At 36.4% G+C, this 18238-nt stretch overlaps 1 protein-coding gene across 3 annotated transcripts in view; it reads right to left on the bottom strand.

Moving 5' to 3' along the window:
- UBE2E3 (ubiquitin conjugating enzyme E2 E3) overlaps positions 1–18238 on the bottom strand; it is a 468762-nt gene that overhangs the window by 70908 nt on the left and 379616 nt on the right. The window contains exons 2-4 of one of the 3 annotated variants that reach the window (XM_059394277.1): positions 18189–18238; positions 16923–17141; positions 15077–15127 (exon numbers count right to left, since the gene is read on the bottom strand). In XM_059394277.1, coding sequence (XP_059250260.1) covers positions 15077–15127; positions 16923–17116 — 245 coding nt within the window. In that variant the 5' untranslated portion in view covers positions 17117–17141; positions 18189–18238. The other 2 variants (XM_059394279.1, XM_059394278.1) reach the window with 2 other exon arrangements.

The following is an 18238-nucleotide window of genomic DNA, read 5'->3' as shown; positions in this document are numbered from 1 at the left end:
GTCTGGGCAATGAGGGGAGGTAAACACAGATGCAGAGCCTAGAAAATCCATGTTTTGCCCAGAAGGTGGGATAAAGACCCATTTTCATTGGAGCACAGGACTTCTGTATACATTAACAGGAAAAAAAAGTCAGGAACCAAATGAACAAAAGTTTGATCATTGAGATTGCTAAGATTTTTTTTATTTATTTGAGAGAAAGAGAGAGAAAATGAGCACACAAATACGTAAGAAGGGGGAGGGAAGGGCCTGAGGGAGGAAAGAGAGAATCTGAAGCAAACTCCCTACTGAGCATGGAACCACATGGCTGCGGGTTCAATGTGAGGACCCTGAAAATCATGACCTAAGCCAAAACCAGAAGTCCAATGCTTAATCTACTGAGCAAGCCACTCAGGTGCCCTGTAACCACTGAGACTTCTGAGGAAATTCTGTAATCAAAGGCTCCTCCGACACAGTGTGACATGAGTGCCCAGAGGAGATAAGAAATAAAAGATACATACGTGGGGCCACTGGGTGGCTCAGTCAGTTAAGCATCTGCCTTAAGCGTAGGTCACCCTGGGACCAAGTCCCAGGTAGAGTTCCCTGCTAAGTGGGGAAGCTGCTTCGCCCTCTGCCCCTCCTCTCCATGTGTGTGCTCTCTCTTTCAAATAAAACTTAAAAAAAAAAAAAGATACACAGGTGAAGAAAGAACAGTATCACATGTAGGAAGAAATACTAAAGAAGAGTAATTCGGAGAAAAAAAATTTCATGAAAAACAGAAAAGAAGTTGAAAAGTAAAGAGACATTAACAAGGTGAGCACTTAAAACAAAAAAAGAAGTTACAAGTAAGTTGTATGAAGAAAACACTGACAGCTAAGATTGCCAAATGACATTTCCTAAATAAAATGGAAGACAAAAAGCCAGAATACAAAAAGATGAAAAAAAAACATACAAGACAGAAAAGTAGAGACTTAACTATATACATGGCTCAATAAAGATAAATGAGATGCCAGAGAGGAGATAATGAGAGAAAAGAGGACAGAATTAAATGGGCTTTTAAATAATCTCTGAAAAACAGGAGAGGTTAACATAGATTAGAAATAAAAGAAAGCAGAACAATGCAGTTTGAGGCAATGGGCCAGCATAAAAATCCCATGAGGTATACAGCTTTTTCACTAAATAAAATAACATTCACTAAATAATAAAAAGACCAAAAGAATATTCAAAGAAACATATCTGCAAGAGAGTGTGTATATACGTATGTTAAGCTCATGCATAAAGTTCAAGATTAATATGATAGTTCAGAATCTGGCGGAGCTGTAAAAAGTAAAATGCTAGAAGAAGAAAAGATCTATATTTTTTTGTATGGAGGATAATTACATAGGCAGTAAATTCACACACATTTGATCATGACAGATTCTACATTAGAAATTTACTAAAAATTGTTATATATTATTTGAAGCAATGCTACACAATTTTATTACAATGTTATGATTAGCTATCATTACAATGTGGAATCTAGACCAGTAATTTGTAACTGGAAGTGATTAGCCCCTTTTCCCTCCTTAAGACATTTAGAAATGGGAGGAGAAGGTAGTTTCTGGTGCCCATTATACTGGGACAGGCACTATTAGCATTTGGGCAGCACAATCCAAGGATGCTCAAGGTCTTCCAAGGAAAAGCACAATCCAGCCCAAAATACGAAGGGGAGCCCTAATGAGAAACACTGTAAGTAGAGAGTAAGCCTGCTTATCTTGTATATTTATATTACAACAGGGTTGATTTTTAAATTCATTTCCTGTGATAAATTAATTTGATTCTGATAAAGGTCTTTATATTCCACCTTGATCTATTTTAATTCAGAACTTAAAAACAGATCTGTAGTTCCAATAAAGGTATTTCAGTCATCCTAATGCTAAGACTTACTAATTATCCCTTGACAAATGATCAAGAGGTGGCTAGGAGAATATCACATATTTAAAACAATAGCTTAGGTATTCAGTTTTTTAAATAATATCTAAGGCAATGGTTAAGTTGAATGTATGTATTTGCCTTTGCATTATTTTTTACCATGAAGTATGTCCAGGCAATTTTTATACATCTAAAGTTCCCTAAGGTAAAGCAATTTAAGCTGAAGTTTATTTAAAATTAATAAGGTCTATAAGGATTATAATGGCAATATACAGAAGTACTGCAACAGACTGAAACACAACAGATTTGAGTTCACAATGATTCTAAAAAGGATACTAGGAAACTATTATTTTGAAAAAGCACTAAAAATAAAACTGGTAAATAAGAAAAAAAATTAAACACTTAACTCAGCCTTCACTAGGTAACTCACCCAACTGGGTAAACAAATGCAAGATGCGGTTAAGATTCTCTTTAGAGAACTATTCCAATGGTTGCTAACAGCACAAAAAGAAAATCAGATCTTACAAGTCTCCTGATAGAAAAAGCACACAACCTATGAGGCAGTTATGTCAAAAAAAAAAAAAAAAAAAGACAGAAAATCAAACCTGAATCTGATCAAACCTCTTGACCTAATTCCCAAATTTAAAGGAAATACTAAACACAAATAAAGATATTAAAACTACACCATAGGAATGCAATATCCAGACTCTCAGAAACACCACCCAGTTCTTTCATTAAATTGCAAAAATGGGGGGGGGCAGGGGGAGAGAGAATTTACAGATTAGAAGAAATATAAAAGACATACCAACCAATATCTGTGTCTACTTTATTTGGATACTGATTCGGGTAAGTTTTGAGGGGGCACCTGTCTAGGACATCCATGAGACATTTGTAAATTTGAACAATTAAGGAACTTAGATTTTTAAAATGTAGGTGTGTTAATGACACTAAGTTAAGTTAAAAGAGTTAAAAGAGTCTAAGTTAAAGAGTCCATATTTTTTGAAAATACACAGCCAAATATCTGCTCTTTAAAAACGTAAATGAAGGGGCATCTGGGTGGCCCAGTGGGTTCAAGCCTCTGTCTTTGGCTCAGGTCATGATCCCAGGGTCCTGGGAACAAGCCCCACATCGGGCTCTCTGCTCGGCGGGGAGCCTGCTTCCCTCTCTCTCTCTCTGCCTGCCTCTCTGCCTACTTGTGATCTCTGTCAAATACATAAATAAAATCTTTAAAAAAAATTAAAAATAAAAACATAGATGAAATGATATCGGAGATTTGCTGATCCAGTGTAATATGGGAGGGTAAAACCGAAGAACTTACAGATGAAACAAAACTAGTCAACGGTTGGTAACTACTGAAACTAGATAAAGGCTACATGAGGATTCGTCGTAATAGTCTATTTACTTTCATAGATGTTCAAATCGTCCATAATAAAAAGTTAATTTAAAAAAACTAAGAAACCTCAGCAGGAGGGGAAAGCAATCATTTGCAACATGTTTATTTTAGGGTTTTAAAAAAGAACAAAATGAATGCTTGGCATAGTCCTCTAATGGATATGAGGATATTAAGCATCTGGGAAGATAAAACAGAAATGTCTTTTAAAATAAAGAAAATCTAAAGGTATACTAGTTAAAACTGCCATTGAATTCCACATGGAACACATGCATCTAAGTTTGTGTTCAAACCCATCAAATGCCAGCCTTTTCCTCATTGGGATAGCAGGTAAATTTAACAGAAGCATATATATCACAAATCCAACAAATATTACCAATACCCTTAGAAGCAAGTGTGAAACAAAAATAAAACCATAAAGCCAAGGCCTTATGGTGCCCTCTATATTTTGTTGTTGCTACTGTTTAAATTGAGAAGACTACAGAAAGCAATAGGAAGCCATAAAAAATATGTAGCCACAATCTTCTGAGATCGATTCTCTTGAGGGAACCTGAATAAATGGATTCTTGACCTACTAAAATTTAATGTGAAAAAATGATCCATTTGTAAAGGACCTATAAGATTGTAAATGGCAAAACGAACTACAAATAACCACCCTCAGAAAGGGAATGAATGTTGTTTATAAAAAGTGAGAGGCATGGATATAAAGGGAGGATCATCATGATGATTTAGAAGTAAAGGAAAATAAAATAAAAAGGTAACAAAATTCATGTTTCCCTAGGCCTTTCATTCAGACCAAAACATGTGGAGCTATACTCCCAAAAGCAATTTCAGACAAGAGATGTCTTTATTTTTCCCCAGACAAGCTAGAAGTTAAACAGAATGACAAAGTGTATTTGCTCTGGGACAGTGAAGTAGCAAAAAAACTTTGGAAGGGCATAACTGGTCCAAATCCTTCCAAACCAGGCAGACTAAACCACAGACAATGAATGACGATGGAAATACCGCAATTCCTTTCAGTTTTGTTTGCTGCAAATAACCAATAAATTAAAATAATTATAGCATATACTCAGGACCAAGAAGGGACTAAAACATTTTTTAAATGTAATGATCCTAGAAATTTGGCCCTACTACTGTTACTCTTGAGGTTAATCGCTTCCGACTGACCATCACATCTGAAACAGGTGTTATTAATAAGCTTATGCTGTTTAGCTACACACCCTTATAAAACCAATGAAATGTCAACAACAGAAAAATGTCAAAGCTTTAGAATCCAACTTTAAGACCGCCTTTAGAAAAAATGCAAGGCACAGACTGATTCATAAAACTCAGTTTCATTAATATAAAACAAACCATATAAACCTAGCAGGACACTCTGAGAACATTAGTAGGCTGTTTTGCCAAGTGGACCAGCTCCTTTTCCAAAGAGACTCGTAAGAAGAAAGCAAATCCCCATACTACTGTCTGGGAATAATTTCTGTACAAATTCACAAATTTAGGAAAAACAGTGATTAAATGAACTATGAAACTATAAAAAACAAGACAAAATTAAGAAGACTCTAACATGAAGCCAAATTTGTTAAAAAGTGGATCTAGTGCCAGTATCAAAAAACAGTTAGTGCATACAGTGTTGTGAAATCAGCATTCAAATTCTCCTAAAATCCTATGTGATTGGGACTTTTCTCCATAAAGCCAGGAATTCTTATCTGCAGAGTGATTTTTTTCCAACTTCAAAGCAATTCATAAACATGGACTGCTTCACAATACTCCAGAGAAAAAAGCAGAGGTAGATTTAAAGATATTCCTTTGCCCACAGGAAAGTCATACACAAAGAACTACAAGGCAAAGAACAAAGATTTGCCTTTTCCGTTATGACTATACTCAGTTTCTGACCTTCTTTCTTACAGGAGAAGAGAATAAGGCAAGAGAGCTGACAACTGGGGAATGCTCCCTGGGGGCGGGGGGGCTTAAATTATTTTTTAAAATGCTTAAATGATTTAAAAAAAAAAAAAAAAGGTAAGAAAGCCTAGCACCCCCAAGCCAAAGAAGGAAACACTTTTCTTTCTCCAACTCACCATCTGGACCTTACATACCAGGTCCTAAAACCCTACAACAAGCAGTATTTTTGGATCCTTCAAGGAACTATAAACAAACAAAGGGGAGATATACTTAAACTAAGCATGCACCTACAGACCCATAATCAACTCTGAATGTTTTTGCCAGATCTCTTAAGCAGTTCTGTACAAAAGCAGAAGTCCTTACTTTTATGTCAAAAAGTAAACTTAGATTTTTGCCCTGCATCTGTTATGTATATGCACTACATACGTGACATTTGGCAATCTTCTCAACTACTCTAAGATTCAGGTTTGAAATCTTAACAAGAATGATTTTTTAGAGGGTTCTTCTAGGAATGAAACAAGTTAGTGTGTTAACATGTACTATACTATGGAATCCAGTCCAGTGTCAGGCTGGATGCTCAATTATTATTTCCTCTTTTGAAGTAAGAGTGAAAGTCATCTATTAATGGAAGTATATATTCTTTGTGGCAGAAAAACTGATTTCTCACTGAATATCCATATGGTCCCCCACATTTTCCAGCCACCTTGCGGTTAGCTGAGGCCAGGAGATTAACTCAGGTCTACTTCCAGACCAAAGCTCTTAAAAGCTGGCACGTGACCCTTTACCTCTCTTGCTTGGACACATGCTTCAAATGGCAGAGCTACAAGATGCAAGAAGTACAATCTGAGTCCACAAGTGGAAGAGCTACCCAGGAGAGCTCCTGGACCTACAGCAGACTTCATCATACGAGCAAGAGAAATAAACCTTTGTATGTTTATGCTTATGAGACTTCTAGGTTGGTTTGTTAGCACAGCAAAATTTAATGTATCCTTTTATTGACCAATTGTACTCAAATGTTGCAGGACAAAATGCATACATAAAAATGGCAAGTCCTATGTTTAAGTATTAAAGGATGTCTTGCTTTTGGTATAATTCTTTATAGAAAAAAACGGAATGATTAAAAGACAATATTTAGTAACCAAGGAAAAGTAATCCAATATATACAACTTAAAAAGAAACTGATACTTACAGTTTCACCTTAAGAGGAAAGAATTCTAAAATCAAGAGTCTAAAATTTTTTTCAAATTAAACATATGAGTCATATAACAGCAGCAACAAAAGCAATTATCCAAAAATAAAAAGTAAGAAATTGAAAACTGCTATTAGGAAACAGGTAAAAGAAAGGAAAGCAGACCAACTTCAAAACACTCTTTCATGTAAGTGGCTGCAGTCAACTGATCCACAATTCTGGAATCCCAAAAGCTCTAAAAACGAAAGGTTTTTAAAATAAGTCTGGAGAAAAATAATCTGGCAGAAACACCAAACATGAACTAACCTGAAACTACCTGTTTATCCACTTAATATAAATATTCATACATTTTTGGTGTAGATATATTATGTGTTTGAAGATCCCACTGGAGTTGTGACATAAGGTACAGCAAACATATCACATTCCCTTTCTAAAATCTAAAATTTTCTGTACTCTGAACACAACTGGCCCCAAGGGTTGGAAATAAAAGATTGTGGACTTAGAACAATAACAGAAGTGAATAATCTCTGTACTGTCTTAATGATGAAACTAAAAACCAAATCAAGAGCATGGCTTTCTAACCTGTTTAAAATTCAATGTAAAGCTGAATTTTAATGATTTTTCCTATGGTATTTCTCCTTGGTGCACCACACTTCAATATTTCTGGTAGAACACAGATACAACTGCCTAAAGCTAGATCATGCAGAGGTATAATTAAATGGTAGAAGACAGAAAAGAAATGAAAATACTGCCGAAAGCATTTCTGGCTTCAATAGACCATAATTTAACAGGTATTCAAGGTAGCCATTCCTGTGGTTTCACATAAAAAACAACATACACACATGTCAAAAAATATACAATAAATGTAAACCATAGTATGGGAGAAGAGGAAGGTGTATGAGAATGTACTAAGCAGTCATCACTAAACACAGGAAAATGGGGGGCACCTGGGTGGCTCAGTGGGTTAAGGCCTCTGCCTTCAGCTCAGGTCATGTGTCGCAGGGTCCTGGGATCAACCCCGCATTGGGCTCTCTGCTCAGTGGGAAGCCTGCTTCCCACTCCCCACCCCCTGCCTGCTTCTCTACCTGTTTCTCTATCTGTCAAATAAATGAATAAAATCTCAAAAAAAAAAAAAAAAAAAAGACAGGAAAATGGTAAAAAGAAATCTATGCAACAATTCAGGTGGCAAGGTATCAAAGTAACTACAGCAGGATTTCTCAACCTGAGCACTAGGGACATTTTAGCCCAGATGATTCTTCATTGTAGAGGGGTTGTCCTACACACTGAAGGGCATGATCCTTGACCTCTACTCGCTAAGTATCAGTAGCAACTCCTCTTCCCCCAGCTGAGAAAGCAAAAAAAAAAAAAAAAAAAAAAAAAGTCTCCAGGCATTGACAACTGTTCCTCAGACCTTTTTTTTTTTTTTTTGAGGGGGGTGGAGCTCGTAGGGAGGAGTATGGAGGCAAAAATCACCCCCAGATGAGAACTACTGATCTAGAGGCAAAAGAAAGAATAAGTTTAAAGAGACCTTCTTCTTCTTCTAGATTCTAATAAAATGTCAAATATACTTCCTTGTCAAAAGCAGTATAGGAAGAAAAAAATCATTTCTATTTCTCTCAATCTACAAAGTGGTTTTATCACGTTTTTTATCTCTATTTTGTAGGGAAGAAGAAAACGGCAAATCAAGCTCTCCATTCTCAATCCAAATGCCCCTGTACTCAAAGCAAGAAAAATTTGCTAATTTTCTTGTAACTAAACATGTTAGAGCAACTCTTTTCAAGGAGGGAATAAGGTACCAATTGGTTAACTATAAAAAGTGACAAAACAATTGGTAGTAAATGCATAGACGGTTTTCACCTACGTTCTAACTATATTATAAGCTTTGAACATAATAGGTCCCTAATAAAAACGTGACCTTTTGGGGTTAAAATATTGTTTTCAATCAAGTCATTCTTTTGGAAAAAATTTTTGGTCACAACAGCACTGGGTCCTCCTGCTATGCTGGCACATATGAGCCAAATAATTAAGCTTACTGTAATTACCAAATTCCTTTTATAATAGAAAAGGAGCTAAATGCTTCAAATAATTATACTACTAAAAAATCATAACTATGAAAAAAAAGAAAAGAATATATGGGATTTTTTTTTTTTTAAGATTTTATTTATTTATTTGACAGACAGAGATCACAAGTAGGCAGAGAGGCAGAGAGAGAGAGGAAGAAGCAGGCTCCCTGCTGAGCAGAGAGCCCGATGCGGGACTCGATCCCGGGACTCCGAGATCATGACCTGAGCCGAAGGCAGCGGCTTAACCCACTGAGCCACCCAGGCGCCCCTATATGGGATTTTTTAAACGATTTTATTTATTTATTTGAGAGACAGATCACAGAAAGGGAGAAGCAGACTCCCTGATGAGCAGGAAGCCTGAAGCAAGACTCCATCCCAGGACCCTGGGATCACGACCTGAGCCGAAGGCAACCACTCAACTGACTGAGCCACCCAGGTGCACCTATATGGAATTTTAAGGAGACCTTCTCCAATCCAAAGTCAGTTTTGCCTGGAATTTCTATTCCTGTCAATTTGACAGACTTCAATTTATCTACTAATATAACAAATCTTCCAATGCAAAACAATCTAAAAGCAAGAGTTACAAAAATGTGGAAGACCATCCTCCTTTCAAAGGAATGCTTTACTATTGCAGGAGGTAGACAAGCAAGTAAATAATTATAGTATACAGCATCAACATAAGGTATTACATATTTCATGTGTAGAAGCTCATATTAGCTTAATGAAACATAAAACATTATTTAAAATTATCAGTAATGCCCAAGTCTCCAAGTCTCAGAGTCTGTGCAGATGCCAATATTTAATTAATAAAATAATAAGAGCTATCCATCAGTGGATGACCACAGAGGGGTGGTACGGAAAACATCTTCAGTCAGAGTAGTTCCATATTTATCTGTTTAAGAAAACGAGCTATCTGGGTGCCTGGGTGGTTCAGTGGGTTAAGCCTCCCTGCCTCAGGCTCAGGTCATGATCTCAGGGTCCTGGGATCAAGGCCCGCATGGGCTCTCTGCTCAGCAGGAAGCCTGCTTCCCCCCCTTCTCTGCCTGCCTTTCTGCCGACTTCTGATCTCTGTCTGTCAAATAAATAAATAAAATCTTAAAAAAAAAAAAAAGAGCTTCCAATTAAGATTTAATTTTTATTAAAAAGTTCTAAAATTTTTTTAAGATTTCAAAATATAAGAATTAGATGACTAAAGAGATACAGTTTCATTTTACAAAAGAGGTATCTTCCTTCACATAGCATACACTGCCTAATATCAACAATAACAACAATCAGAAAAAAATGTGAAAGACTTTAAAAATCAAGCACTGTAGGGACAAAGGGGTTGCTCAATCAGTTAAGCATACAGATTCTTGATTTCATCTCCAGTCATGATCTAAGCGTTTTGAGTTTGAGCCCCAAGCTGGGCTCTGCTCTGGGTATGGAGCCTACTTATTAAGATTCTCTCTCTCTCTCTCTCCTCCCCCCAAAATAAAGTAAAATAAAATTAAAATAAAAGGATGTATAAGCAACTAAGTTATGTAGATACCACACGTTATTTTGATTATTACAAAAAGCTTCCAAAAATTAAAGACAAGGAAAAAATTGCTCTGTTTAGGTAACTGGCAAACTTTATCAATTCAGAATCTTAATTTTACAAATATTTATATAATCTCACTCTCAGTAAAACTGCAAATTTTTATAACAGGGTACTTAAAAGGGAAAACATAACTGTCACCCTTATTTTAAAATTTTTCATTACAATTTACTTCAGAGAGAGTCACAGCATTCCATATCGAATTAAGTATCATTAACTCTATGCATATTCCTTTAAAAGGGATATATCTTTGCCCAATGTCCTTATATTTTCTTTTTTACTGAAGTTGCAAGGAATATATATATTCCAAGGTATATATATGAAATATATATATATACATATACACACACACACAACCAAAATTTTGTTTGATGTGTTCTCAAATAGACACTAAACTGCTTAAAGTAAAATTACTCCTATAGTATGATGCTGACCCACTAGAGAAAATGCTAGCAAGAGTAAGGGCATGTGTTTAAACTGCCTCTCTCCCTTTAACTATGCTGTGGTCACTTTACTGATCTAATTTACTAAACTTTAAAACATACTAACTCATTTAATCCTAACAATAAACCTATTGTGGGGGATTATTTTAATTTCCATTTTACATTTAGGAAAACTGAAAGACAGAAATATATCCTAACTGATCTAAAATAATATAATAGGAGGCAGACCAGGGATTTGAACCCAGACCAATGTTTTAAAACCTTAACATACATACAATTCACTTGGGAATCTTGCTGCAATTCAGTTTCTGACTCATTATTTCTGCAGCAGAGGCAAGATTCTACATTTCTAACAATCTTAGCTGTGATGTAGACACTGCTGATCTGAAGAGCACCCTATGAGCAGCAAAGTTCTAGTCTACCCTAGAAAATGGTGGCAAGCAGCGGTAACCCACACAAGGGAGAGTTTATCCACAGTTAGACAATGAGAGGTTTATGAGGAAACAAGAGTTGCCAGCTTCTGGTTTAGAACTTAATTGTTTCTTGTATTAATTTTATTTTTAAAAGAAGGGTGTTAGCAAAATTTACAAGTATTATAGTATCTTTCAGCTCTACAAGCACACACATTATTAATACTGTTAATAACCTGATACTACTACATCTCCCTCCAAGGAGAAGGCCTTTCCCACATCCAAAAACTATGTACAAATGCTCCTGAATATCTAACTTTAACACAGATTCTTTAATCTCAATATATTGAAGAATAGTATAAGAAGTATAAATTTGTGCCTTTTCATATATGGAAAGAATTAAAAGTAGAGTTAAAAATCCAACAATTTCCTAAACATTTGCCACTTGAATAAGTGGTTACTGTGAGAGGACAAGGGCACCCTCCAGGAAACAGTGGGAATGTAAATGTCTTAATAGAATACTATTCAACAATTCTAGTCAATCACTTTCTCCAAAAACATATAGGGAAATGCCCATAACACAACTTTCCTTCATTCTCACTGATGTATGAAATATTTATACCATAATTTAGAATACAATATGTAAACAATATAAATTAAAGCCACTACATAAATATTAAATTCCTATGCTGAGAATGCTCTGGCCTTGGGGTGCCTGGGTGACTCAGCGCGTTAAAGCCTCTGGTTCAGCTCAGGTGATGATCCCAGGGTCCAGGGATGGAGCCCCAGGTCAGGCTCTCTGCTCGGCAGGGAGCCTGCTCCACGCCACCGCCTACCCGCCTCTCTGCCTATTTGTGATCTCTGTCTTTCAAACAAATAAAATCTTTTTAAAAAAAAAGTCATAAAAACATAGAATGCTCTGGCTTAATAAGGAACTCTAAGACCTAAAAACTAGAAATGCCATCAAATCATTGGAAATAACATTTTATCAAATTTTATACTATCGGGAAAAGAAGTATCATTACTATCAAAATATATTCAAACCTGTTTAAGCCACACACTTAATTCAAAGTTAAGTCTATCCTAAGATCATTCATGGTGTATTTACATATTAGAGCAGCTATATAATAATAAGGAAATACATAAGAAGAAGGGTATTTTATTAATAAAACACAGGAAGGGAGTGAAGGATCCAAGAGAATTCTTAATCTCATCTGAGTAATTTTGGTTTTGCTGAGTTTTGTTGTATTTCAATCAACTTTTTCCTGAATGTACACAGATATACTCTACATTTCTTCCCTAAGGAAGAATTAAATCTGTCACATACTTTGATGAGCTTGTAAAAATTATTTTCAAAACCATAATGGAATTCTGATTAATTGGCTACATATGGAAGTCAGACATCAAAGTCAAAAAAGTATTAGGTTTCACAGGTTTAAACAATATTAATTCACACATTTTAGAATTTATTAATACAGACTCCCATCTTAAATTATAACATAAATTAATAAATTTAAACTGTACAATCACTGTAAAGCTAAAATTCTCACCCATGCACCTGTGAATTACAATACCACAGTCTATCACATATCTGATATGAAGGTAAGATTACAACACAAATTCAGATTTAGCTCAAAATCCTAAAATGCTTCCACTAAACAATATTCCAAATTCCTGTCAAGGACAAGAACTAGATCATCTCCCACCCAAAAAAATTTGACACTTAGAATAAAAGACACAAAAATACCTGGCTATTTTACACATCAAACATATGAAAACAACCATCCCCAAACTAGTAAGACACTTCTCCCAGTTCCCTATTAAAACTCATAATTTTCTATTTTTTCTTTAGTCATACAGCCACAATGAAATTTAAATATTAAAACAACTAGAGAACTGAAATATGTAATTCTGTTTTGTTTTTTAAGATTTTCTTTATTTACTTGACAGAGACCACAAGAAGGCAGAGAGGCGGGGGCGGGGGGGGGGGGGGGGCGGCGCGAAGACAGACTCCCCACCAAGCAGAGAGCCCAAGGAGGGACTACATCCCGGAACCCTGAGATCACGACCTGAGCCCAAGGCAGAGGCTTAACCCACTGAGCCACCCAGGTGCCCCTGAAATATGTAATTTGAAAAAGTTTGCCATCATCCCAAACTGTGACCAGGGAAAGCACAGATGATCCAGTCCATGTTATTGTTCCCAAGCCCACAGGTTCGCTATTGCACTTATCACTAAACGTGAAGCATCACTTCATGGACTGAAATGAATATGGCATACAAACAGAAAAACAAACAAGTTAAACTTTCTGCCTCCTAGAAACATTCGACTTTATCTACAGGATGATTCCTCAGTGACCTTGTGGAACCACTCCTGGGTTAAACACTTTGCATACTTCTTCAGCAACTGCAACATTACACTACAGCTCCAAGGGCATTCAACACATTGTCTATTGGGCTCTCTAGATTTATGCTCTAGATTTATGTACACTAGTTTTTGCCATTTGCAAAAAATCAACAGCAACCTTTAAAAATGATTGACCTTACATGCAATTTTGAAACATTAAAGAGTATTGAATTGACAGATCTTCATATCTTTTATAAAGGGAAATAGAATACACTCTGCAAGTTAAGTGATTCTTCCAAAGAGCAAATTTAACTTGACCTCACTAAATGGCTACAGATTTGACACACCAATGAGAAGGCTGGAAGGAATATTTTGATTTATTTATTCTCTGAAGCAGCACTGTTCAAAAGAAATGTAATACAAGTCACACACATAATTTTAAATTTTCTAGTAACTACATTAAAATGGTAAAAAAAAATAAAATTTTAAAACATTGTATATAAAAACATATCCAACATATTATCATTTAAACATGTAATACATACTTTTAAAAATCAATAAGGGGTTTTACATTTTTTTTTCATACTAAATTTTCAAAATTCAATGTGTATTTTACCTTTAGAGAACATCTCATTTTGGACAACTGAAGTGGTCAGTCAATAGCCACAAGTGGCTAGTCTCGGCATTACTGGACAGCACAGTTCTTAATCCTTTGAAATCTGACATACCACTACGTGTTTAAAATTTTCATTCATGTTTGCCTTTTCAACAAATAGCTGATCATAAATATGAGCAAAACTGTTAATTCACTGAATAAATCAGGATCAGATCACCTTATCTAAGGATCTGGTTAATACACACAAGAAGCAACTGAATTAATCCCAATTATATCTCAAGTAGAATGCAGAGATACGTCTGATCATCACAAGTGAACATAACACAGAGCAAAAACACAGGTTAAGACAAGAAAACATCTTCATATCAAACCTTAACACTGCCTTATTTCTAGCCAGCATTATCGCTCTTGAGCACATATCTGTATGTAAATTATCTACAAAACTATTTTTTTGAGTTTGATGAATTTTGGAAGCCATAAAGTCACTACTGAAAATAAAGCACTAAGTATGACAACTGAAAAAACGTTTACAAACAAAATTGTCAACCAGTTACTTTTTAATGCACCTTACACCAACCAACAATTTTAAATTATTCTACATGAGTTTCATTGAAATGAATTGCTCCTACAAACTCCAATTCATTTACTCCTTTTCATAGACATATTTCAAGAACCAAAATTATTAAGAATTTTCCCAAGTAATTAAGACATTTGATTAAAATGTAAATAATTTCAACAATGCATTCTCTAGAAAACAACTAAAAGCATTAGCTTAGCACATAAAAATTTGTCCTTAAGGCACATTACTGAATATATCAAACAGAAACTATACTCTTGTTTACTGCATTTACATTTTGTAACACCACATTCAGCAATTTCTAAATTTGGAAGGTCAGTTCAGATTGCACACAAGCAGTAACTTTAAAGCTTAGAAAATTTTAGAAGTTTCTGCAATGTACTTCTGAGAAAACACTCTACAGAAATGTTACAACAGAACAAAAATCAGCACCATTCACACTAATGTCAGTAAGAAGCACAAAATCAGTATATTCAAAAATCTAAAATGTATGATACATGATAAGGAGTATCTTCCCCCGAACTTGTTTAATTCACCTTAGACAATTTTTATTTAATCCACTTGCAAAGCTGAAGAGAAGCAAATGCAGCTTCTTCTGCAGCACACATATTCAAAGCCGATACATTAATCTTTTGATATTTTCCCACATTTTGTCATCAAAACAACAAAATTTGTTTCTTACCTGCAGTTAGGAGGAGGATCAAGAGTTATTTCAGCTAGCTCCTTCTGAATTCTGTTAGTGAAATGAGAACAGACAAAAAGGATTTGAGATAGTCTACAGAATAACCGGGGAATTACACTGCCCTCTACCACCATGCAGTTAAATGCAAGGCTGGCTTTGCCTTCAGTAATGCTAACATGGCTGCTTCCTCTTTGTTCTCAGAGGCATAACCCAAATCCCTTAACAGAAACTTTGCAGCTTTTTTCTCACTTGCTACTGTAAATAAGTATGACATTCACACCTGATCTGAAAAATAGTCCTCTATTAGTACTCAATAAAGGATATAAAATCCATTTTAAAACACTTTTTACCAAAGAAATTCTCTTTTCAAGCTTATATGCAAATGAGATAAAAAGGGAGGAGGGAAAGCAGTAGAATATTTGACAATGACTTCAAGTCACTTACAGAGGTAAGAATTAACAAGTTATTACATGAGTACGTTAACAGTTTTGACAATATTTTATGTCAAAAAAAGTTTAAAATTTACAAACATCTTTATCAGTGAAAAACTTCTAAAGGACTCTGACATTCTTATTTAACCAATTCTGTTTCCTTAATCTTAACTACAGTCCTAAAATTGAATAAATCTGGGAGGAAAGAAATAATAAGATAGACAGCCTATTTAAGGGGGAAAAAAGCAGTTCTCCGATTTTATTCAAATTTAAAATGCTTTCAAAACTTAAGATGTGTTTAACATGTTCATCAGCAAGATTACAGCAAATTGAGGACGACTCTAAATTATTTAAGACTGCCGCTATTTAATAAAACATTCTCAAATTATTAATACTTGGTTATTGATAGAGGTGAAAGTTCATAGAAAAATAAGATTACTTATAAATCACTACAGAATGCAATATTTGAACAGTTTTTGTATTTTCTTTTTCCTTTAGTTGTGATCAATAAAAATCAACAAAATGTCAACATTGGCGAATGCTATAGACACATTTGATATATAATTAAATAGATTTCATGGATATTCCCCTACTACTACAGTGGAGACCCTTGACAGAATCTTTTTTTTTTTTTTTTGCCATCAAAAATAATAGAAATCAACAGAAAACAAATGACCTTTCATATATACCCAACAAAATATGTTTCTTCTGCTGTTGAGTGTTAACATGTCAAGCATATCCACAAGTTTCAGAGTGAAGAGTCACAAATGTAATGAAGTTTTCAATAGCCAAGTGCCATCCAAAATCATAAATGGCTACTTTTTTGTTTTATTTGCATTCACAAGAATACAAGCCATAACCATAAATTAACTACAAAAAAGTAGTTACCTGGGATGCATGACTTCAAGTCATGTTTATAAAACTGAAAGCAAATTTGGAGCACAATTTTAAACCTGCTTTCAAATATAGCCAAGGCCTTGAATTTACAATTTTTCTAGCAAACATAATCATTTCTAATCATTAAGTTTCATGGAGAAGCACTGCTGATCTCTAGAAGTGTCAATTTCAATGAAGAAGAGTATGACTCATAAAAAGGAACATCCTCAATGTACCAGCTAATTTGGGCTCACCAAATTTTCCTTGCCAACTCCTAAAACAATCTGTCAGAATGTTAGTCCAGGCTCTACTCAAGGACACTCTTACTGAAGTTACCAAAGTACAGAGTAAGTTCACTTAAAAGTACAATTCCAGGGAGGTGGCTTATATACCACCTAAAGAATGACAACTCATTCAAGTGCAAATAAAAGTGATCACGAAGTATTTCTGAACCAATGCCACTGCTCTGTAAAACCAACAAAAGTGTCCAACCATTTGGAAGACAACCTGATAATGTGCTTTATCCTTTGACACATTACCTTTTAGCACTAGTGGATAACTTAGCAGTGGTTTTGCTAGAGAGTTTGGTGTTTTTCTTCTGCTGGGTGGCAGAAGGTTTTCTTTCTTCCTGTTCTTCAGGCTCTGGAGCGGCTGGGTCTCGCTGGTCCGCATCTGAACTACCACTGCTGGTGCTGGGGCTCTCATCATCGGACCTTTGCCTATCACTGGACATCTTGGTGAAGTTATTTCTTGGAAAACTTTTAAAGAGAAAAGGAGGAGGGGGAGGGAGGAAATATTAAGTCTAAGAAATAAACCAATAGCATTTTCTTCTCTCGATATTCACCTGAAGTCGTATTTTAATGAAAAACACTTCAAAGTGTTCACACTTATCTCATCACACAGCAAGGTTACAGGGGAGGTGATGTGTCTCGCAACGCCAGCGTTCAAGGATTTACCGAACTCAAGTTAGAAAACCCACTCACATTTTTTTCCATCCCTTGGACAATCTATCAATTGTCTACTTTCTCAGAAGGCATGAAACAGATTTGCCAGGGAACTTAGGCAACGAGCATTAATAACATATGACACACTGTAAATAACAGATCTCGCTGAAAAATGTTAAAAAGTCACTAATAACGTCTAAATATTTACATACTGACATTGGTCAAAGCTACCAAATTCCCTTTCCGAGAGGAAAACATACCCTGTTAATCGCCCATATGCTTATTTAAGGTGGCGATTCCTCCTCTGTGCACGTAAGCCTTTAAATACAACACTTAGGAATTTAAAAATCAACTAACAAGCTGCTCTAGCCGTTTCCACGGCCAGCAGCGAAGATTCATCCGGCCAAGACCGAGCTGCCACCCTGGGAAAAGCAGAATCCAAACTGCACCTCCTGCAAAGCTCCCAATGCCATCAAGGTTCCTCGCTCAATTTTTACATCACGGACCGACATTTTGTCCAAAATAACGAAAAAAAAAATCAGAGGCAAAACAAACAAACAAAGCCCCAAGAAGTGCAACAAATTTCCGCGCCCGCGGAGGCGAGCCGCGGCGGGCGGCGGCGGCCACGCAGCTCCGCGGCCCTTTGTGGGGAGGGCCGCGCGGGGGCCGCGGGCAGCGCTCGCCGCGCCGGGCGCCAAGTGATGCGAGCAGCCCGGCCGGCCCCGCCGCGGCTCGCGGACACCGGCGGCGCGGGCGCCCGGCGCGAACAAAGCTGCCCGCCCCCGCCCCCTCCCCCACCGCCGCCGCCGCCGCCGCCGCCCCGGCCGCCCCCCACGCGGCCCCCCGGCCCCGCCGCCTTACCTCGGCCGCCCGCCCGGCCCGCTCGCGCGCCGCTACGGTGTGGGGGAGGG

Source organism: Mustela nigripes, chromosome 3 (assembly GCF_022355385.1).
Source record: "Mustela nigripes isolate SB6536 chromosome 3, MUSNIG.SB6536, whole genome shotgun sequence".
Taxonomy (NCBI): Eukaryota; Metazoa; Chordata; class Mammalia; order Carnivora; family Mustelidae; genus Mustela; species Mustela nigripes.
Note: the sequence above shows the minus strand (reverse complement) of the source record. Positions and strands in the feature narration are given on the sequence as shown.